Source organism: Loxodonta africana, chromosome 6 (genome assembly GCF_030014295.1).
Source record: "Loxodonta africana isolate mLoxAfr1 chromosome 6, mLoxAfr1.hap2, whole genome shotgun sequence".
Taxonomy (NCBI): domain Eukaryota; kingdom Metazoa; phylum Chordata; class Mammalia; order Proboscidea; family Elephantidae; genus Loxodonta; species Loxodonta africana.
The window spans coordinates 43715597-43739718 of record NC_087347.1 but is presented as its reverse complement, the minus strand read 5'-3'; the positions used below and the strand labels follow the sequence as shown (position 1 = coordinate 43739718).

Below are 24122 nucleotides of genomic sequence, written 5' to 3'. Positions count from 1 at the left end.
TTAGTCCAAAGGACTAATGGGCCACAACTACCACAACCTCCACCAAACTGAGCCCAGAACTAGGTGATGCCCAGCTACCACCACTGACTGCTCCAGCAGGGATCACAATAGAGGGTCATGGACAGAGTGGGAAAAAAAATGTAGAACAAAACTCAACTTTATAAAAAAAAAAAAAAAAAGACCAGGCCTGCTGGTCTGACAGAGACTGGGGAAACCCTAAGAGTATGATCCCCAGAAACCTTTTTAACTCAGTACTGAAGTCACTCCTGAGGTTCACCCTTCAGCCAAAGATTAGACAGGTCTACAAGGCCAACAATAAGGCTTTACTCATCTTTTCTTTCTGTAGCGCACAAGCACACATGAGGGATGTGCTTTAAGTAGAGAAAAAACAAAAGAAGTAAAGGTTAAAAAGGTAGGCAAAAACATAAAAGGAAAACTATCAATAAGGAAATAATATAGTAACTGGAAAAGGAGGTGGAATACACCTGCTGTCTCTTATTTTTGAAGCAAACTTCCAATTCAAAGACCAAGAATGGAGCCTGAAACATATCAACAGTCAATAAATATTTGTTGAGAATGAATCTGAGCACTTATTCATTCGAAAAACTTTTAATAAGTATGACAGTCACTATGCTGGGTGCTACAGAAAAAAAAAAAATGAGTAAAGCCTGATCTGAACTCTCAAAAAGCAGTCTAAGGGAGAAAGATACTTATGTAAATAATTGTAACACTTGGACCCCCTGGAGGCATAATGGTTAAGTGCTACCACTGCTAACCAGTTCAGATCCACCAGGTGCTCCTTGGAAACTCTATGGGGCAGTTCTACTCTGCCCTATACGGGCACTATGAGTCAGAATTGACTCGAAAGCGATGGATTTTTTTGGTTTTATATATAAAAGGTGTAATAAAGATACCCCAAAGTACTATGGGAGCTAAGGGAGCCTTGGCAGCATAGTGGTTAGGTGCTACAGCCGCTAACCAAAAGGCTGGCAGTTCAAATCCACTAGCCACTCCTTGGAATCCCTATGGGGCAGTTCAACTCTGCCCTATAGGGAAGCTATGAGTTAGAATCAACACGATGACAACGGGTATGGGACCTAAATGGTGTCATGACATATGTGACAACTGCTTTAGTTTTGAAATCTGAGCTACTCAACCAACCTTCATGAGTGCTCTAACCATGACAATCATATTCAGTTTTCAAAACACTAAATGTCATTTAGATAGAACTGTCTTTGAAATGTTTTATTATAATCTATGTGCGACACCCACTAGCAATACTTCATATGTCTATCAGAAGAGAGAATATCATTTCTCTCCTAAGGCATGGAATGCTTCACATATGTGTCACTAAATATATGCTCAATTTATAGCTACACTTTAACATACTTACTCTGTAACCAATAAACATACTGTAACTATGAACTTAAATAGACAACCAGTTCATCATGTTCTCCTGCTAATAGTTATTAAAATGAGTAAACAACAGAGTAAAGAAAACTGCAGGGAATAACACTATCCTGATAGAAGAAATACAATTAATGTGGTAGAATAAGGATAACCACAAATTCTTTGCTACTCCTCCTATCAGAAATGGAATCTACACGCCTTTTCCTTTATTCTGTGGGGGCATCAGTGATTTGCATGTCCAACAGGATACAAAGGCTAGGTCATTATGAAGTTTCGCAGTTTCCACTGAGATTCAATTGGATCTCTCTCTCTCCCTACCTTTTTCTCTCTGCTCTAAGACGCCATAAATCTGAATACCCTGGGGTGTCCAAGCTGAAGAGAACACTTGGTAAGGCCACCTGGAGAGACCTTGAGATCACAGGAAGAGCCCCACCCCACCCCCAGCTCTTCTAGCCCCCAGCCATTTTGAGTTTTTCCAGCTGATGCCCCAGACACCAAGAAACAGAGAAGAATCCTATCCACAAAGCCCCGGAAAATTTGCAGATTTATAAGCAAAACAAAAAACTATTATTGCTTTAAGCCACTACATTTGGGGGTAGTTTGCTATGCAGCAACGGATAATGAAAACAATTACAAGTATTTTGAAATTCTTGACTACAGATAAAAGGAAATTAAATCAATCAATTTATGTGGGGGCAGGGAGCTCTGTTATGACAGTTTGCACAGGAAGCAAATCAGCCGTCCAATTGTTACAGATTAACAGACCTGAACTGAAGAGCTGAGGTCCAGGTTGCTTTTTATTTGATGATTTTGGTATAGAAAAGAGCACTATAAACCTGAATACAAGGAAGGACGGAGGGAAAATATTTGTACTAATTACCCTTAACCCCTTTGGTATTAAGCTTCCGGCTCTTTATGAGTGTTTGCTTTGCAGCCAGGCAAGATTAGGCTACAGAACATCCAATCAGATTTCTGTCACTGGCTTTAAAAAGGGGTCCTAACCTCTTTTGAGGGATCATGCACCCCTGATAAAAAGCACAGGCCCTTTATCCCTAAAAAATGCACATGCACAAATACCATAAAACACTCCATACAATTTCAGTGGATTCTCAGCCCTTAAGTCCCTAGGGTCCAAGGACCTCAAGTTTAAAACCTGTTTTATAAGATTATTTAATAACGGTCCACAAATCCACCATAACATTGAAATTGTTAAAATTTTAAGAATGTTTCACTCAAATTCCAAAAACAATTATTCTGCATTAATCAATGGAGAATACAGCAATGTAAGTCTTGTATGAAATTAACCTAAATTTATTAAACAATTTCAGTATCTCAGCGCCAGACAAAAACCTTTTGAGAGGTCTTCAGAAAATACATCTTTCTAGAAGAATTTGGCTTAAATTAGGGTTGTGTTTTGGGAACAGCAGTTCAATCTCATGCTGCTAATACTGCACAGTAATAACTTCGGACCCTTGCTCTTGATTATGTCCCTTAAGGGTAAGAGTTCAGCTTCATACCTCTTTAATCCTTAGCACTCAACGTTGCATTTGTCCTAGGTCCGCTTATTAATTATAATACTGGTCAATCAGCCTAGAGTAACAGTTCTCAAATTTTTTGATCTCAGGACTCTTTCACACTCTAAGAAATTATCAAAAGCCTCATAAACCTTTTGTTAGCTTCACAGCATGAGATTTATAGTATTAGAAACTGAGAAAACTTTCGTTTTAAAATAACAATAAACCCATTGAAAGTTAGCAAATAACATTTTTATTCAAACATGTTTTCCACAGGGGTTCAAACTGAAATAAACCAGTCTGAACCCCTGTTGAGAATTTCCTTTATAATAAGTTCCCGGAGCCCTGGTGGCACAGTTGTTAAGAGCTTGGCTGAAAAAGGTGAGCAGTTCAAATCCACCAGCCACTCCTTGGAAGCCCTATAGGGCGGTTCTAGTCTGCCCTATAAGGTCACTGTGATTCGGAATCAAGTGTATCGCAACAGCTTTTTTTTTTTGGTTAATAAATTCCCAGGAGATGCTAATACTGCTGGTTAGAAACAAATCCTGAGAACCACTAGCAGGGCAGTGGCTTTCAAAAGTTAGTATACATAAGAATAACCCAGGAATCTCATTAAAATGTAGATTCTGAATCAGAATATCTGGGTAGAAATGCACATTCTTGGCAAGGGGTTTGAACCGAAATAATCCAGCTCAGAAGCCCTGGGTGGGGGGGCGGGGGTTCTTTTTAATTTTATTGTGCCTTAGGTGAAAGCTTACAGCTGAAGCTAATCTCTTATTCAAAAATTTATACACACATTGTTTTGTGACACTGGTTGCAATCTCCACAATGTGACAGCACACTCCCCCTTTCCACCCCGGGTTCCCTGGGTCCATTCATTCAGTTCCTGTCCTTTCCTGCCTTCTTCTCTTGCTTTTGGACAGGAGTTGCCCATTTGGTCTCATACATTCGACTGAACTAAGAAGTACATTCGTCACGTGTGTTATTCTTTGTTTTATAGGCCTGTCTAATCTTGTCTGAAAAGTGGGCTCAAGCCCTGGTTTTTCAAAACAAAATTCATGGGAAGCTTGGCACTGTTTTTTTGCAAATCTCTTTACTTTCTGGGTTTAACAGAATGCAGCAGGATTCTCACATCTGCTTCTATATTCAATCTGTTATGATATTACAGGCCACGTAGCCTCTAGAAACTCCACGGAAAGAATGAGAATGAAAAGGGCAAAAAAAAAAAAAGTCCCATCATCATTATGAAAATAGTTTGGGCTTTCCAGATTCCCTGAAAAGAATCTCAAGGCCACTTTGTTAGTATTGTAGGCCCTTTGTTTCTTCCTTCATGTCTTTCTTAAATGACCTAACTTCAAACCAGGGCAAAAAATTCTACAATTTATTTTATAATTCTTTCTGTGTTACTCTTTCCTCAGGCTATATAGCAAATTTCAACATGCATCCTAGTCACTTCTGAGCATCACAGTAAAAGGCTGATGAAACTAAGCATTTACACCTGTTCTTTCCTCTCTGTCAACCAAGTAAACAACTGTCTAGGGAAATACTTATAATGCCATTCCCATAGCCAACTTGGGAATTAATCTAGACCCATTCGAAACTAATTTAGATTATGGTTAATTTTTAAAAACATAAATGTAAGTTTTATGCAATAGTACAAATCCACGAAGGCCTAACTTGCTCTCACCAAGATATACAAAACTTGGTTAAAGGCCAAGGGAACGTGTGTTAAATTTAAAAGTTCAAGTAAACTGTAGAGTTGAACAAAAAACATTTTTTTATAACTGTCACTGAACAAATAAACCGTCCAAAAATACTTTAAAAAGTCATAGTCCTCTGAGCAACTAAAACAAAGACCAGACAAAAACCTTGTGAATTAAAAACTAGCCATAACCGTGGTTAACGAGATGAACGAATGGGGGAAAAAACTTAGCTGGGAAAATCGATCACTCCCGATTGGGTTCAAATCCCAAGAAAATTCCTGACAGTAACACTGGGTCGTTATGAGTCGGAAGCGACTCGACAGCATCTAACAAGACTATTGAGATGGAGCACCTCGTCATAGGGGCAGCTTTCTGCAACTGCTCTACATACACTTAGTTTTCCTATTCTTTTCCTCAGAGGTATCAGTCATCTCCAGGTTAATGTCCAGATGCAGGGGGTTTCTGTTGTTCTAGTACTCTTGTTCTGCTTTGTTTCTTGGTTATTCTGAGTGCTCTGTTACAACTGGAGAGTTGCTGAACCAATCCCAAGTAAGAAATGGGAAAGTACAAGTAAAGAGGCAACAGCTCTGCACCCCCAAACGGAAAAAGGATTCAAAGAGACGCGGCGGCCGGGCTCTAGCTGTAACCCTCCGAACAGAAGACATCTTCCTAAGTTCCCAGCAGCACCAAACAACATCTTCCAGCCCGAGTTCCACCCTCGTACCCACTCTGGGACCTTCCAAAGACCGGCATCCAAAAAGTGAAACCCATCTGCTTTTCAAGGCCACGGAGCCTCCCAGTCAGGGAATTCTCTCCCGTTACATAACCGAGGCCTAAGGCCCTGCTTCTGCAATCAGTCCTCAGGAGAGTGAGGCGGCTGGGTTCCCCAGGGACCCTCTCTGGGAGGTGGAAGCTGAGCTCTGCACCTGGCAGACCCCAAGGAAAAGGAGGGACGAAGGGAGAGAGGCGGTGACCAGAGGCGCCGAGGCTTTGGGGGCGGTGGGCGAGCTCAGAGAGGGGCGGGGCGGCTTCTGGAGGCCGGCGGCAAGCCCCGACGGTGCCGGCCCTCGCCAGCTCCCCTCCCTCGCTGTCCGGGTCCAGGCCGGCCGCCCCCTCCCCCATTCCCCGTTCCCCTCCCCCGCGCCTCCATCCCCGGCCGCAGCCAGGCGCCTGGCGGACCTGCCGGCTACGGCCCCGCCGCCGCTGTCGGACGGCTCCCGGCCCGGTACCTGGTCAGACATGGTTACGGTGGCTTCACCCCAGGGGTCTCCGCACAGCAGTGACCTCGGGCAGACAGAATCTCGCTCCGGGGTTTACAAATCCGTCTCTCTTCCCCACAGCACAACACCGCGGCTGGAGGGACTTCCGCTACGCCTTCCGTCACTTCCGCTACGCGCTGGGAGGGGAAATGGGGGGAGAAGGAATGGCGAGGCGGGAAAACGGATTGGGGAGCGGCCCGGAGATGGCAGGGCCCGGGAGCGGCCATACCGATGGAAGCGCGAGTGATTTAACCGAAATCTCGCCAGTTCATCCAAGGACCAGACCCTGCGCCTCAGTCCCGAGCCCATACACAGGGGAAAAGTCCCCGGCCGCAGTATGGGAACGACATTGACAATTCAGACTCCTACCTTACACCTTGCGCGTTTCTAAAGGCTGAGCCAAAAGCTGATAACTTCCTTTTGTCCCCTCCGGTCTTCTTCGTCGTAAATGTTTCTTAAGTGTGTTGCATTAAATACTGGTACTTCTTACCCAGGAGCTAACCCTTTTAGCTCCAGCCAAACACATGACCTTGTTTAAAAAAAAAAAAGATCCTATTGGACACAACCTTGGCTACTAATGAACAAGACGCTACTGAAAGTTCTCAGTCCCTAAGGAGAGGAGGTTAATTCCGACCCTTGAATACTTTGTTTCGCGTTAAAGAGTTGTCCTTTTACAATCTCTAAAATACAATGACACTATGTAGCAAGGTGTATATAAGTTTTTGTGTGAGAGACTGACTTGATTTGTAAACCTTCACTTAAAGTACAATAAAAAATTTTAAAAATACAATGACACTACAGGCATAAGGCTAGACAAATAGAATCGAGAGTCCAGAAGTAAATCGATCAACCCTCATATTTACAATCTATTTTTTACAAAAATGCCCAGATAGTGGTGAAAGAATAGTCTTTCAGCAAATGGTGCTGGAACGATTGGATATCCACATGCTAAAGAATGAAGTTTTCTCTACCTCACATCATATAAAATATTTACTCAAAGACCTAAATTTACGAGCTAAAACTGTAAAGACAAAACACAGGTGTAAATATCCTTTACCTTGATTAGCCAGTAGTTTCGTAAATGTGACATCAAAAATGCAAGCTACCAAAAAAATAGATAAATTGAATTTCATCAAAATGAAAGATAATCTGATAAGGGCATAATGTCCAGAACATATGAAGAACAATGACAACTCTGATAAAAAGACGGATACCTCAATTTAAAAATGGACAAAGATTCTGAATAGACATATCTCTAAAGTAGGTACAAAAAATGGCCAAAAAGCACATGAAAAAAAAAATTTTTAGGTATAAAAAATGGCCAAAAAGCCCATGAAAAGATGCTCAACTTCTTTAGCCATCAGGGAGTAGGAATTTGAACCCAGGAAATCTTAACTCTATTTCCATCTTGATTTATGACAGGAAAAATGCTCCCTAGAGGAGGCCAATTAAAATCACCTGTGAACAAAAAGTAAAACTAGAACTACCATTCCACTCCTAGGTATATACCCAAAAAACTTGAAACCAGAGACTCACAGATATTTGGACACCAGTGTTCATTGCAGTACTTTGTTTACAATAGCCAAAAGGTAGAAGCAACTTAAATGTCCATCAACAGGTGAAAAGATAAACAAAATGTGGTACACACATACTATGGAATACTACTCAGCCAGTAGGAGAAATGAAGTCTTGATACATGCCATACAATATGGCTGTAGCTTGAAGGCATTATGCTGAATGAAATAAGTCAATCACAGAAGGACAGATATTGTATTACCTCACCTACATATAAAGACAAAACAGCACAAGTAGATGGTACCCGGCTACCACTACTGAGTGCTCTGACAGGGATCACAATAGAGAGTTCCGGACAGAGCTGGAGAAAAATGTAGAACAAAATTCTAACTCAAAAAGAAAGACCAGACTTGTTGGCCTGACAGAGGCTGGAGAAACCCTGAGAGTATGGTCCCCAGGCACCCTTTCCGCTCAGTAATGAAGTCACTTCTGAGGTTCACGCTTCAGCCAAGGAGTGGACAGGCCCATAAAACAAAATAGACTAAAGGGGCACACCAGTCCAGGGGCAAGGCCTAGAAAGCAGGAGGAAACCGGAAAGCTGGTAATAGGGAACCCAAGGTTGAGAAGGGAGAGTGTTGATATATCGTGGGGTTGTTAACCAATGTTATAAAACAATATGTGTACTAACTGTTTAATGAGAAACTAGTTTGTCCTATAAACCTTAATTTAAAGTACAATAAAAAAGTTAAAAATATATATATACACAGAAGAAAATGAAAAATATCCATAATCTAATCACCCAGAGATGAAGATTTTGATATATAATTCTTGAAAAAAAAAAAAAGGCAAGAACAAGCAAACGTACAGAAACCAAAATTTACTCGTGGTTACGGGGAGTGGGGGCAGGAGGGAGGGGAAAAGGGAGAGCTATTGCTTCCGGGGAAACCCTGGTTGTATAGTGGTTAAGTGCTACGGCTGCTAGCCAAAGGGTCTACAGTTCGAATCCGCCAGGTGCTCCTTGGAAGCTCTATGGGGCAGTTCTACTCTGTCTATACGGTCACTATGAGTCGGAATCAACTCAATGGCACTGGGTTTAGTGCTTATGGAGTACTGAGTTTCAGTTTACAGTAATGGAAAAATCACATTTATTAAGGGTAAGCTTACACAGCTGATTAATTGCTGTCAATAAGTTGTAAAACATTGAATTTGCAGAAGATGTGTGATAGATATATTTACAACAACAAAAAGTAGCTGCTGAAGCTTATCTGTAACCAAACACGTCATGGAATTGGTCTCTTTGGAGGTTTCGGGTAATGGTTTCATGGGAAATCCCAGCTAATAGACCTAATAGTGTGTTCAGTGCTTCTGTTTTACCTCCTAGTTTGTCATGTCGTGCAGGGGGTCTTAAAAGCTTGCAAGTGGACATCAAAGTTACAACAATTGGCCTCTATCCATCTGGAGCAACAGAGGAAGCAGAGTCAGGAATAGGAGGAAGAAATGGAATGTGTGGCTAATTACCTCCATAAACATATGCCTCCTTTGCCATGAGACCAGAAGAACTGGATGGTGTCCACCTACAACTACTGAACACTTTAATCAAAGATTCCATAGAAGAATCATGATCAAAAGGGGGAAAATGCAGAACAGAATTTCAAAATCTCACAGACTCTAGACTTTCTAGAGCCACTGAGGCTGGATGAAGCTCTGAAACTTTTGTCCTAAGATAATCTTTAAACCCTAAACCAAAATACCCCCTGAAGTCTTCTTAAAACCAAACAATAGTTTAGCGTAACTAGTAAAGAATGTCTACCTTGAGTATTGTACTCCTTTAAGATTTATCTATATAGGATCAAATTGACAAGGACAACTAGGAAGATTAGATAGGAAACATAGGGGGCAGTGAGTTTATGACAATGGGGGGAACAACTCAGAAAATAAGTGTGAGAATGGTTGCACAACTTGAACAACATAATGAATGTCACTGAACTGTACCTGTAGAAATTGAATTAGTATATGTTCTGCTGTGTATATTCTGTACAGCAACAAAAATGAAACAAACAAAAAAATCACCCAAGAAGGTTTTTGGATTAAGCAAATCATCCAAATGAAATGTTCTTGAGAGTTTATTCCTTTCCGCCTCACTCCCCACCTTGAAAATCACTGCCATAGCAAACCAGTTATGGCTGGAGTGTAGTACTACATTCCTCAGGTTGTTATGGTAATATGCAGGTGGTTTGAATTTAAGATTTCAGGGGTGGAGAGATTCTTGGAGATAACAAGGATAGGGGTTTCGATGAATGTGAGTGCCTAAAGTGTCCTGGGAAATGAAGAGATGGAGGAATATGAGATGAAGCATTGGATGATGTCTTAGTTATCTAGTGCTGCTTTAACAGAAGTATCACAAGTGGATGGCTTTAACAAAGAGACATTTATTCTCTCACAGTCTAGTAGGCTACAAGTCCAAATTCAGGGTGCCAGCTCCAGGGGAAGGCTTTCTCTATCTGTGAGCTCTGGAAGAAGGTCCTTGTCACCAATCTTTCCCTGGTCTAGGAGCTTCACCGCACAGGAACCCCTGGTCCAAAGGACACGCTCTGCTCCTGGCACTGCTCTCTTGGTAGTGTGAGGTCCCCCCTTTCTGCTTGCTTTCCTTTCATCTCCTAAGATAAAAGGTGGTGCAGGCCACACCCCAGGGAAACTCCCTTTACATTGGATCAGGGATATGACCTTAGTAAGGGTGTTACAATCCCACCCTAATCCTCTTTAACATAAAATTACAATCTCAAAATGGAGGACAACCACACAATACTGGGAATCATGGCCTAAGCAAGTTGACACATATTTTAGGAGGACACATTTCAATCCATGACAGATGGGTTATTACATGGAATGTGAAATCACTCAAGATGACAGCAGGGCCTGGGATCATAGGGAAGCCAGTGAATCAGTGAATGAATTTCCTGGATGGTAGCAAAGAGGAAGCGTAGAGAAATAACATTCACCCTTAAAAGAGGAATTTTTAAACTAAATGGAGGAATGACAATCTGGAAGTAGCATTGAAAAGACTGTGAAACAAGAACTTGGACCCATCTTCTAACATTTTTCAAACAAGATTCCTAGAGAAATTAAAATTAAACATTCCTGAACATCTGTTATCCACCCATGCCCTGGGCTATGCCTTAATATCACTAGCCCTTTATCTCTCTTCTCTCTACAAAAAATATCACAACAGGTTTTTCCCCATACTAGCATGGCATCATGGGTGAAGCAGAATCCCATAGTTGTGTTAACTGATGAACAAATCAGCCAAGAATAAATTCCTGAGTTCAGGAGTAAACAACATCTTTGCCATCTGAACATAACATTGTCTGTGGGAGCCATTAAAAGTCTAAGTACCTTTTTAAGAAATGGAAAAGGCAGACAGAAAAAGCAAGAAGGATGTAAAAGTAGCAGAGAGAGTTTATTATATTAGGAAGAGGTGGCACCACCACTTATTGTATTAGATGTCATTCAGTAACAAAGTAACAAAAAGGGGAAACATTTCCCATTCCTTGGTAGATCATCCAATAGATTTATAAGAACTTCAACTATCCCTGATTTTCTAATAATTCCGCTGCAATCTAATAATAATATTTGTAGCTCTGAAGAAGAGGCCTTTTCAATAAAACTGCAAGTGCAGTTAGCATTTTGTCTTCTATGAAACTGTGCATAAAATTGGGAACCCAAGCAGCCTGCAATCCCCACACTCATACTTTCTCACTTGGGAAAGAAAACAAGCCAGAAGACGGAGAAGTTTAAAAAAAAAAAAAAAAGCATGATCTCATTTACATGAAATAAGCAAATACACATACAACAAAGATTATTAGTGGTTACCAGGGATGGGAGGGAGAGAAAAAGGGGGAGTTTTTGCTTGGGAGGCATTGAGTTTATGTTAATCGAGCTAGAATAATTTGGAGAAAATAACTATAATAGTTTCACAACATGAAGAATGTAATTAATGTCACTGAATTATACATGTAGAATTTATTGAATCGGTGAATGTTTTGTTGTGTATATTTTCACTACAATTAAAAAAAGGGGTGGGGTGAGGGTCAAAAGGCAAAAGATGTAGAATGAAATGTTTGACTTCTAATCCTGGTGCTTTCCTACTTGATTTTTAGAGCAGAATACAACTTAGACACACATTGGAGTGATTTATGAAACTGATTTAGTTTCTGTTTCTGATTTCAATATTATGTTGTGTTCATATCAACTAATCCATAAATAATCATTGTTTAAAAACTGACTAAAGTCAGAGTAAATTTTTCTGGAAACCAAAGAGAAAATGGCCAATTTGAATTAAAAGAATACATGAACTTTCCAAGGGGAAACATTAAATAGAAATATCGATAAACACAATATTTAAGTCAGTGTATCTTATATAACTTGTTCTACAAATTTGGAACATAATGACAGTCATATATCCCCTCTTTTCCCTCTGAAATAAAAAGTTTGATCCTAATTATGGATGAAATTAGTAGTCTAACCATTAATGAGAAATGATCCAAATATAGTAATTTGAGTGTACATCCCTAACGAGATATAATCTGGAGACAAAAAGAATTCAGCTTTTCAACTGTTCCAACTTTTTTTTAATTATTTTATTTTTTGTTCTTGTTGAGAATGTACACAGCAGAACATACACCAATTCAACAATTTCTACATGTACAATCCAATGACATCTATTACATTCTTTGAGTTGTACAACCGTTCTCACTCTCATTTTCCAAGTTGTTCTTCCTCCGTTAAAATGAACTCACTGCTCCTTAAATTTCCTATCTAATATTTTGAGTTGCTGTTGTCAAGTTGATCCCACACAGATCTTAAAAGAGCACCATGTTCAAGGCAGACATTCTTTACTAATTAAGCTAAATTCTCAACATTATTAATAACAATAATAACATTGGTACTGTTACCCTGAAACTCTTATACACCGGTACTGTCTTAGCTATCTAGTGGTGCTATAACAGAAATACCACATACGGATGGCTTCAACAAACAGAAGTTTATTTTCTCACATCTAGAAGGGTAGAAGTCCAAATTCAGGGCTCCAGCTCCAAGGGAAGACTTTCTCTGTCAACTCTGGAAGAAGGTTCTTATCATCAATCTTCTCCTGAACCAGGAGCTTTTCAGCACAGTCCAAAGAACAAGTTCTTCTCCGGGCACTACTATTTTGATGATATGAGGTCCCCATGTCTTCCTACTTATTTCTTTCTTTTATATCTCAAAATACATTGATTTAAGACACAATCTAATCTTGTAGATTGAGTCCTGCCTCATTAATATAACTACCTCTAATCCTGCCTCTTTAACATCATAGAAGTAAGATTTACAACACATAGGAAAATCACATCAGATGACAAAATGGTGGACAATTGCACAATACTAGGAATCATAGCCTAGCCAAGTTGACAGATATTTTGGGGCGACATGATTCAATCCATAACAAGTATAAACCAGCATCAGTTGCCTTCAAGTTAGTTTTGACTCAGGGTGATCTCATGTTTGTCAGAATGGCACTGTGCTCCATAAGGTTTTTGATGGTTGATTTTTCAGAAGTAGATTGCCAGGGCTTTCTTCCAAGGAACCTCTGGATGGACTTGAATCTCCAACTTATTGGTGAGCAGCCGAGTGCCTTTACTGTTTGCACCACCCAGGGACTTCAGCAAGTAATAAAGCATATAAACATTTTATTATCTTTTTAATGTCTGTAGAATCAATAGGATGTTCCTTTTTTTATTCCTAATATTGCTTATTTGTACCTTCTCTATTTTCTTTTGAACAGTCTCACCAAGAGTTTATTAACTTTATTAATAATATCAAAGAACCAACTTTTGGCCTTCCCGATCCTCTGTATTGCTGGTTTCCTTCTGGTACACCCTTAGTCTTAGGGTGCAACTCTTAGGTGTTCCATTCCAAATTTTGAGGGGTTTGCTAGGCCTTCCATGCTTGATGGATCCAGTGTTCAACTCGTGCCCCCTACAGCACTTTTCAGCCTCTTAGCCACCTCTTCTGTAGTTGACAAATGCCACAAGGGGAAAAGTGGCACCAAATTTTGAGCTCATCTCCTTGGAGTCCCCTGCTCTCCAAAATCTTGGGCTTCTTCATTATGTTGTTAACTTTTAGAGGACCTCATGCAATTTTTAAGAAATATTTTATCCAGCTTTTACAGTTGCCCACAGCAGTAGGTCTAGTCCCATTACTGAAAGTAGTTCATAGCTTTACTTTACAAAATTAATGTTCACATTACTTCTCTTTTAAGATTGTTTTTAAAACAATATCACAAAATCATTTAAATTAGTGTTCCTCAAATTGCTTTTCTTGGTGGTCTAGAAAAGGTGGGCAGTGACGTGGACAATACATGTGTTCAATAAAGCGGCAACAATCAGCAGATCAGAGGGACTGCAACACTAGCTTATGCCAGAGCAAGGGAAGACAGAGTTGTGGGCAGCAGTCCAATGATTGTGTGAGAACGAAAAACCCCATGCCCAACCTCTGGGGAACAACGAGGGAGGCTGTGTGATCGTGGCACTGAAAACAAACAAACATACCCGTTGTTACATAGATGAGAATGTTAATTTATTAATTTAAAATGAGGCTCATTACAATCACTCAAATACTGACTGGTGTTGCTGTTCTGAAAACATGCCAGACAGTTGGGACTAAGTGCCTTCCAGGACTTCCAGCAGGCAGCTTGTTGAGGCTGGTTTATATAGGCAAGATCATTTACAAAATACAAGATGGCATGTGCGGTGGTGGTGAGCATTCCAGAATGTGTAAGCATTTTCTAGGGCCTAGGTTGGATTCCCTGTGCAAGAGAAGTTAGCCATTTCTGTTCATTAGCATGTCAGCTCTCCCGTGACCTGGGGACTGAGACAATTAACGACCTAAAGGTTACCTAGAGTGCCAGTTTGGAGGGCAGGACCTGTTTCAGCCGATTCCAGCTAGCTGGTTGCTGTTTCTTTTCAAGGAAGTTCTGAGGAGAAAAACAATTTCAGGAAATGGGCTGGGTGAGGGACTGTCCAGAGGAGACAAAAATTTTAAGAAAATGGCTTTAAAAAAAACAAAATTAGCCCTGTTTTATTAGCACCTTGAAATACTTTAACTCCATCATTGCCTCATTCCATTCATTCATTCCTTCATATATGGAGCCCTTACTATGTGCCAGACACTAGCCTAGTGCTGGGGTTCCAGCAGTGAACTTTCATGAAGTTTGTATTCTAGTTTGGACAAAGAGTGGGGGCTTTAGGGGTGGGGAGAGGACAAGAGAGCCATGTTTCTTGTCCCTGTCATTACACAATGTTCAGCCACTACTAAAAATACAAGCCCTCTGGTTGTTTATACCCTATGTCCTATTCCTCACACTGCTTTGTGTTTTCTCCCCTTGACCTAGTACTTTCTTTAATATTGAGGCTCTGACTTTTCCCTTGCAGAAAGGAATTCCCGGACAATTATTGGCCAAGATCCAAATCCAGTATCAGAAGCAGCTCTGAATTCCTGACTAATACATCATATTGAGCTGATTATGTAAATGGCAAAGTGAAAGAACAACTTCAAGGAGATGCCACAGTAAAGTGATTTGTCATTGAATAAGGGTTAGTTTCATTTGCCTTTGAGTAAAGGCTGCAAGGCTTTAGATACAAGGAAAACAATTTTACTTTCTGTAGACATTTAATCAATAAATGTTTAATAATTACTTAATGGGAAACCCTGGTGCCGTAGTAAAGTGCTACAGCTGCTAACCAAAAGGTCGGCAGTTTGAATCTGCCAGGCGCTCCTTGGAAACTATGGGGCAGTTCTACTCCGTCCTATAGGGTCGCTATGAGTCGGAATCGACTCGACGGCAGTGGGTTTTGTGGAATTACTTAACGAGATTCTATTTTACAAGTGTAAGACCCTGTACAGATACAAGTGTGTTTAAGATACAGACTATACTGTCTCGCATATGGCACTTCCGCTAGGGAGACTAGACAGAAACATACTCCGAAGTTATATAACACTTCAAAAAGACCCAGCGCTTCCACCTCATCCACCCTACCCCGACTCCCCTAGTCAAACCATTTTAATTTTTCTTGCCTTTCTGAAGAGGCCATCATCAGCAATGCTCTTGTGTGCACCCTAGATCCCCCTCTCCCTTCATCCTGCCTCATCCCTCTTTTCTGTTTTCAACCCAGGTTTTCTTTCCTCTTGCTTCCAGGTTGCAGTTATAGGGGAAAATTACATCACTTAGTGCTGTATAACCTTGAGCAGGCTACAATCGAATGTTTACAATCTGTATACGGGGCCTGGGAAGTGAGGAAAGAAATTTTACTCCTATTGGAAAACAGAATTGGGATATTTAAGTCCAGTTACTAAATTACATTAAGACAAGGAGGCTAGGTCTAAATTCATACCCTACGTAATTTTTGCAAATGCAACAAAAATGGGGAGAGATCCACTTTATATCTGAAAGAAATCTACGCTGAAAATTAGTTTAGCCAGAGAGAAGAGAACGGCCGGGAGTGCTCGCAAATACAGTTAAGAGTGATGAGACCTTCAATTCAAGGCAGGAAAAAACAGTAAAGTCTAGCGGCACTAGCTAGCATTTCCTAAATTCCAGACGCCCCAGGCAGGTAGGGCCGACGTAGCCTCGCACTCCTCTATAGGTAAAATACAGCACCTATGGAGGTAAAAAAATTAAACGAAGCTTTTTTCTTCATTTTACCACACGACCTAGCCGTAAAAAAACTCCGTTCGCCTCCTACGAAATCTCGCGATAATTTCATGACCCCCCCCCCCACCCCACCCCCCCTTCGGCGGGAACATTCCGGAAGTGACGACACGGACCAATCGGCAGTGACGTCGCTAGCCTAGAAACCTTTGCTAGGGGGAAGCGCGTTCTTGTGTTCTATCTGCAGTACAGTGTGGAACGTTGAGACAACGTGGTCTGAGAATTTGGGTGGTGGTGTGCGCGCCTTTGCATTTCCAGCAGCGGCCTTGCGGGTCTTTGGGGCTGCAGATTGGCCTCTTCCCACCGATATCGGAGTTCGTGGTGGGCCGCGCGGCTCCTTGAGCAGCCCTCACCATGTTGGTGCTGTTTGAAACGTCTGTAGGGTACGCCATCTTTAAGGTAGGTGAGATTGGGTCGTTGGAGAAACGAGAGAGAAGGCCAATGTTGGGCAGGCGAGGGAGCGAAAGACCTGAAGAGAGGACGAGACTGTTCAGGATTGCGTGGGTGCCTTTATGTGCCCAGGCTCTGAAAGGAAGGGAAAGACTTCAGGCTTGGGTGGACCATGTTCCAGTGAACACGTGGCCCCGCCGTTTGGGCGGGTTGGACGCGTTGGAAAGGTGGGCAGGAGCGGTATTATCCAAGCTTTTCATCTTATGATAAGGAGTTCTGATTTTATTTTGAGTGTTTTCAGAAATCGTTGGAAGGTTTTAAGCAAAGGAAAGACCTGATCTAATTTATCTTTCAGTAAGTTTGTTTGCTGTGTGGATACTAGATTACAGGGAGCAGTAAAGGAAGCAAGGAAGTTTTTGCATTAATCTAAACAAGATAAAATGGCTTGAATTAAGGTTGGTATGGAGGGAAACAACGAGAGAAGTTTAGAAGATAGAACTGCTGATGGAGTGAGTGGATTTTTGTTTTAAGTAAGTGAGTGCACCGTGGTGCCGTTTACCGAAGTGAGAAAGATTGGAAGGGAAACAAAGTTGTGGGTTTTGGGCGGTTCAGGGGCACTAAAGGGTTCTGGCTTTGGCGATCTGTTAGAAGTGGAAGTGCAGTTGTTACGTAGATCCAGCAATTCGATATTTCAAATTCGACGTTTAGGGGAGAAATCTGGATTGGTGATACCAATTTGAGACGTGTTCATCAGCACAGGAATGGGACGTTCGTACAGTGGAAAACTATGGAGATGCTAAGAATAAGAAGAACGAGGTTAGACTGAGGGCCTTCCAAGTGCCAGGCACTTTGCTCTGAATATTGCGGTTGAGTCGGTTCCGACTCATAGCGACCGTACAGGAAAGAGTAGAACTGCCCCATGGGGTTTCCAAGGAGCGGTTGGTGTATTCGAACTGCCGTCCTTTTGGTTAGCAGCCGTAGCTCTTAACCACAGCAAAGTTTGCACATATATGCTACGTTGATATATACTGATATAAAGCAGAAAGTCCTAGATAAGACATACATAGTGCGATTCCAGTTGTGAATCAAGAAACGCTTCTATGTATATTGTATGGACGCAGAAAGTTTGAAAAGTATATACCAAAATACGTGGGAACGGAGAACTTTTCGCTTTCTAGTTCTCTATTCCTGGAATTTGAAAATACACTTCAGTTTGCATTTGTTACATCAAATACTTGTTATTTTTTAATAAAATAATAATAATAAACCAAAAGGTGACTGCATGTTTTTCCTGTCACTGGGATTATCTGTAATTGCAGTATTCGCAGTTTAATGGACTTTTAAGAGACCCTTATTCCACTTTAAAGTCCTAGAACATCTCTATTTTGTTTTTCCCACCTTTTTAAAATATTTCCTAAACTCTTAAGTACAGTTCTGAACATACCCCAAATTCTCTTAGCCAGTAGGGTCTGTCAAATTCTGAATCAGGGCATGTTGATGAACTTTCATTGCGAACAATTATGTATACAATTCTGAATTGGATGCTTAGAGGAACTCCTCATTAGTCAACTTGTCTCCAAATGTAGGAAGGAATTGGCCTAGCAGTAAATTGACTGGTTTCTAGACAGGGGTCATAAAGCATTCAACTTTGTCTCTTGATGATTTAATAATTTCTGTTAATGAAGAGTATCCTGCTCCACAAAGTAAGTCTTGAATGTTCTGTTGCTGTTTTCAGTTACAGTTCAAAATTAAGTTGTTTATATAGTCTCATAATTAGAGAAATAACTAGTCAGGCTTGAGTATATTGAAATTTTTATTTCATTTATAGTTTGGAATTATAGTATTTACCACTTGATTCTGAGTAAAAAGAGACATACAGAATATTCTGGAATTAGATTGTGGTGATAGTTGTACAACTAAAATTATACTGGTTGCATAAAATTTATGCTTTTATGGAAATGCTCTAAGGTGTTTTCCAGATTTTTTTTGATCTTGATTCACAGTAAAGAATATCTTTTATATCATGGCCCAGTGTACACATACATATCCATATAATATACAGTGTGATTCAAAATAATTAAACACCTTCGACAATTGATTACTCTGTAGCTAGGTTATATATGAAAGTAAAGTCACATTAATATGTAAAACCAAAAAACCCATTGCTATCCATTTGATTCCGACTCATAGCAGCCCTATAGGGCAGAGTAGAACTGCCCCCTTGGGCTTCCAAGAAGCAGCTGGTGGATTTGAACTGCTGATCGTTTGGTTAGCAACCAAACGCTTAACTGCTGCACCACCAGGGCTTGAATATGTAAAGGAACTATTGTAGTTATTTCTAGACTTGCGAAGACTCAATTTGGGTCAGTTGTCATAATGTGAACACAACATAAGACTCAAGACATCCTTTAGTCTTACTTCATCTCAGACCTTTTGTGGCTGTGATGTCCATTATGGTAGCCACTAGGCACGTGTGGCTGTTGAACACTTGAAATGTGGCTAAAGTGACTGAGGAAATTTATTTTATTTAAATCTAAATAGCTACATTGAACAGTGGAGCTGTGTAGCCTGTCATCCATCATGTGTCCGTTGTTTCCTCGAAGTTTTGGGAAAAGATACTTTTGATGTACAAAACGTTCATATGTAACTTACTGAGCAATATATTTTTTCAAGCTTTATTGAGGTATAATTTATATGCTTTATAATTCACCCATTATAAATGCACAGTTTGATGCCTTTTAGTGAAATTTATACCGTTGTGCAGGAGCCCTAGTAGTGCAAAGGGTTAAGTGCTCCGCTGCTAACTGAAAGATTTTAGGTTTGAAACCACCCAGCTGCTACTGGCGGGGTGGGGGTGGGGGGAACCTGGCTGTCTGCTTCTATAAAGATTACAGCCAAGAAAACTATGGGGCAGTTCTGTTCTGTCACATGGGATCGAATGAGTCAAAATGACTCAATGGCACCTAGCAAGAACAAGCACCTATCAGGAAGGGCATAAATGATGGTACATCCAAACAATACCAAGCAGCTGGTTAAAAGAAACCTAGAATTATGACCATGATATGCTAAGTGTATAGTGTGAGTCCTAAAAATAAACATAAGTAACATGTTACATGGACAGAGTCTTAAAGAAAATGTATCTAAATGTTAATGGCTCTATTTCATAGATTAAAAATGCCCCTTTTTTTCTTCCACATTTTAAAATTTCTTATATCAGGGTATGTCTTATAATTGATCGTATCTTAGTGAAATCCACGATTTCATGTGAGGATGATCATAGCAGTAAATAACAGGATGTTCCTGGATGGTGCAAACATTTAAGTGGGTAAATAGTCTTTTGATGATGTTCTGTGCATGTTATGCATTGATGGTGATTGTGAGGGGGTTAAAAAAAAGGACAAAACTAATTATCAGGGAGTCACTTCTGAACTCAACGCCATCTCGTGCTTGTCAGAGCAGAATCGTGTTCCCCATAGGGTTTTCGGTGGCTGATTTTTTTCAAAAGTACATTGCCAGGCCTTTTTTCCAAACAGCCTGTGAGTGGACTCAAACCTCCAACCTTTTGGTTAGCAGCAAGCTTCTTAAATTATTTGTGCCACCCAGGGACTCCTTGTGAAGGGGTCAGAGGCTCCTCAAAAACAGGATTCTCAAAAAATCCCTAACTAGGTCTGAGTTCCATTGGGTGGTTAGTGGGCAACTTGAACCACTAATTTGACCAAAAGTGTATGCTGAGTAAAAAAGAAACTGGTTTGTTACTTCAGAAATAGAGCGAGAAATAGTTTCCATTACCTTCATTTTGCAAATGCAGTTGTATTTACTGCACTAAACTGTACATAGAGTATGTGTGTGTGTATATGCCTAAAAAATACAGTTTAAATAAAATTATTGAAATATTTGTTGCAGGTTCTAAATGAGAAGAAACTCCAAGAGGTTGATAGTTTATGGAAAGAATTTGAAACGCCAGAGAAAGCAAATAAAATGTAAGTGATCTTGAAACTAAGAGTTTAGTAGTTAGTACTTAGAGCTTTTCTTAAGCATTGTTTTTCCTGATTTGTATATTATTAAACTTGTAATTTTTTGTTTTGAAATCTGCTTAAAAACTAACATTGGTGTGAAACTAATTATGAAAGATGTTTCATTTGGAACGGGCCATCAGCTAATTTCTGTTAGTTGCTGACTAGATTGGGAATCACCCCATAATTGTTTTGTAAGATTTTTGAAAACACAAATTAATTGTGAATTACTAAGAGTGTCAAACTTAAAGAATCAGCATACTAAACAATTAGATAAATAAAATACACAGATGATTGATCCAGTGTTTCTGGTAGCAAAATCTCAAAATTTTGAACAACCTAAATGTCCATCAGTAGTAGAATGATGAATAAATTAATGTACAGATTTCTAGATGTCTTGTTGACCTGGAGCAAGGGCCATGATATACTGAGAAAGCCAAGTTTCAGAATAATTTATGGAATGTGATTCCATTTTGCAGTGTCCTTGTATATATGCATATGCAGTTATATAAGTATAGAAAGGTACGAACTAATGTCACTTTGGGAGAGTGGAAATGGCTATAGGGTAGGGTGAGATAAGATGAACTTACTGCTTTTACTTGAATCTTTGTATTGGTAAGTATGTATCTTAAGGGTCCCCAATACTCCCCAGCACTTTCCTGACCATGGAAGAAAACCCTGCTTAAGATACACTGTTAAAGGCAACTTTTTAAAGGTTATTTGGTTCATTCAGGTGGCCGAGTTAACCTGATTCATTGTTGTCAATGATGTATTCTTGTCGGAACTGAGTCTAAATGATCTAACTTAAATATTCGTCACTACCACTGAGATGACAATGAATTCACTGTATGATTGTCTTAATACAAAATGATTCTCTAAAACCCTGCACATAAATATGTAGGGGAGAGAAAAAACCAAACCCATTGCTGTTGAGGTGATTCTGACTTGTAGCAACCCTGTAGGACAGAGTGGAACTGCCCCATAGGGTTTCTAAGGAGTGGCTGGTGGATTTGAACTGCCAGTCTTTTGGTTAGCAGTGGTAGCACTAAACCACTACGCCACCAGGGTTTCCATAATAAATGACTTTATAGGACAGAGTAGAATTGCCCCATAGGGTTTCCAAGGCTGTAAATCTTTATGGGAGCAGGATGCCATACCTTTTTCCCCATAGAGCAGCTGGTGGGTTCAGACTGCTGACCTCTCTGTTAGCAGCTGAGCACTTAACTACTGCACTACCAGGGCTCCTTCTATAGGGGAGAAAGAGTAAAATAAGAGTAGCAACAATCAGATCTGAGAATGACATATATACTAGATAGACAAATGAGTATCATGAAATTCCTGACCTAGGAGGGACCCGTACTTTTTCCTGGGCCAGGTCTGTGCAGTGTAGTAAAAAGTATCTGTGTTTGGTCATCTTTGCTTGTGGTTTACATGTGGTAACAAACCTATTTGCGGTTGACCTTAGTTTCCTTCAAAGCCTACAACCTTCTCTATAATAGTCCAAACATTACTACCTCAACATTCAGAAAAACTAGTCATTTTGTGAAGAATAGCTAACTCTTGCACCCTGACATCCAATAACAGGCAAGTTTCTTTTATTGATGTGTGCTCTTCCCCAGATATGTGGCTTTTGCAAAATCAGCATGTACCCATGACATGTTTGTTTGTTTCATTCCAGAGTAAAGCTAAAACATTTTGAAAAATTTCAGGATACAGCAGAAGCATTAGCAGGTAATGTAAAAATAAATAAAATAAAAATTAGAGGCTTTAAAAAGGGATCTTGGCAATTTGTTTTCCTTATTCAAGGGTTGTTTGCTTCAGTTGTCTGAGTTAACCTTATTCAATGTTGTCAATGATGCATTCTTGTTGGAACTGAATTTAAGTGATCTAACTCAAATTCGTCACTACCACTGAGACAACATTGAGTTAGCTTTTTTCATCATAGGGTTGGTTGCCCCCCCAGTGTGATGAGAGGTGAGAAGTGGTTAAGGTGATCTCCCTGTGGAAACCAACAGCATAATGCTGAAGTACAATTCAGTAAAAGCTGTTCTACAAGGGACCAAGGTAATGTGGTCAAGTTTGCCGCTTTCTGATAATTTTAATGCAAGGGTGAAGTTGAAAATATCCTGAATTCACAATTGACCAGAAAGGGAGTTAGGGAAGTAATAAAGGTCAGGAGCATACATTTTTTTAGTTTGAAAAAGCATATTCAGTATTATAAAAAGTTTTAGAAAACATATAGTTTTGTTTTTTAATGCAAAAACTACAGAGAGGCATAAGAGTTTTGCTTGTCTGAAGGGGGCTAGTCCTCAGGGTGGGGCAACAGTTACAATGATAGGATTTATTAACTAGGATTGGCTTCAGTAGGCACTTGGTCTTATAGACCCGTTGCCATCAAGTCTATTCGGACTCACAGCAACCTTATAGGACAGAGTAGAACTACCCCATAGGGTTTCCAAGGATCACCTGGTCTTAATAGTTTTTCTAATGTTAGAGAGGACAAGACCAGATATAAAACCCAAACCATTGATTTTTCAGTTGCTTAAATTCTGCGTTATGTCACTTAACTTCTTGATGGTATAATTAGAACATGAAGGACCACAAGGAAGAATATGGCTATGGATTTGGCAGATGCAAATATTTTGTTCATTGGCCACTATTGAGAAAGGGTATGGTTGGTTCTCTTGGGAAAATTGAGGAGCCTAAGTAAATAAGCTGGAATACTAATGGACACCCCAACCTGGACAGAGTTGTAGGTTAAGGGAGGACCCAAGAATGGGGCCATTTAAAAAATATGTATTTATGGAGCTGCTTCATCAATAATTAAGGATCATATAGCCATAAAGCGTATGACTATAGTAATTTTAATCTGAAGGTTTAGATAGAGATCTGTTTATCACAGCCTTAAAGTTAAATAGGAGTAGAATTTTGGTAAAATCACAAGCAAGAGTGTTTTAGTTCTGTACTGCACAATGTTGGGGGACATCACAAACTGTGACATGCGCAGCTCCTGGAGTTGCAGGGTGCCACATCCGTGATGCCAAGGGTCCTCTTTTGAATTTCCTTTTTGTATATACCCCCGTGTAATCTGTTTGAGATATTTCTGGCTGGTTCTTATTAAACTATTACTAAATGAGCAAGTCCAACTTTTATCCAGGCGTGAAACAGGTTTTTTGCTATTAATAGTTAATATATGGGTCATGTAGTGATTGTCAGATACTTTCATAATTGTCTTATTTAACCCTTGAGACAGTCCTGTGAGATAACTGTTGTCCTTATTTTGCAGATGATAAAAGTGAGGCTTAGGGGTGTATCTGAATTTCCCTACCTAGCTTCACTGTTTTTTTTTTTTTCTTCTTCTTTGAAATAATGTAAGATAAATGGTGAGAATGTTAACTAGGTGAGAATTTAAAGTCTCCCTTTCCCTATTAGTCTAAGCTTCACGAGGGTGGAAACAGTTCTTCACTGTCATATCTCTAGGCTCTAGCACAGTGCCTAGTCATAGAAGGTATCGTTTTGGGTAAATGAATGAAAGTAGTGAGCTCTATCAGGAATCCAGTCATAGGAACCTC

The 24122-nt window shown here is 40.0% G+C and overlaps 2 protein-coding genes and 2 non-coding genes across 8 annotated transcripts in view; 3 read left to right on the top strand and 1 right to left on the bottom strand.

The window, feature by feature from the left end:
- SUMO1 (small ubiquitin like modifier 1) overlaps positions 1–6009 on the bottom strand; it is a 38333-nt gene extending 32324 nt beyond the window's left edge. The window contains exon 1 of one of the 2 annotated variants that reach the window (XM_023542313.2): positions 5857–6009. In XM_023542313.2, the coding sequence (XP_023398081.1) occupies positions 5857–5868 (12 nt within the window). In that variant the 5' untranslated portion in view covers positions 5869–6009. The remainder of the gene's footprint in view (positions 1–5856) is intronic. The other variant, XM_010602442.3, reaches the window with a different exon arrangement.
- Positions 6010–16303: 10294 nt separating this feature from the next.
- The window catches only part of NOP58 (NOP58 ribonucleoprotein), a 33288-nt gene continuing 25469 nt past the window's right edge, over positions 16304–24122 (top strand). For 2 of the 4 annotated variants that reach the window (XM_064286805.1, XM_064286806.1), the window contains exons 1-3: positions 16304–16546; positions 20441–20517; positions 22229–22281. In XM_064286805.1, the coding sequence (XP_064142875.1) occupies positions 16502–16546; positions 20441–20517; positions 22229–22281 (175 nt within the window). In that variant the 5' untranslated portion in view covers positions 16304–16501. Of the gene's footprint in view, positions 16547–20440; positions 20518–22228; positions 22282–22495; positions 22615–24122 lie in introns of those variants that run through there. The other 2 variants (XM_003406131.4, XM_010602438.2) reach the window with 2 other exon arrangements.
- Positions 21302–21390, top strand: LOC111749519 (small nucleolar RNA SNORD70). Its single transcript, XR_002784647.1, has one exon. It is a non-coding gene; the product is annotated as a small nucleolar RNA SNORD70 (small nucleolar RNA).
- Positions 22390–22476, top strand: LOC111749518 (small nucleolar RNA SNORD70). Its single transcript, XR_002784646.1, has one exon. It is a non-coding gene; the product is annotated as a small nucleolar RNA SNORD70 (small nucleolar RNA).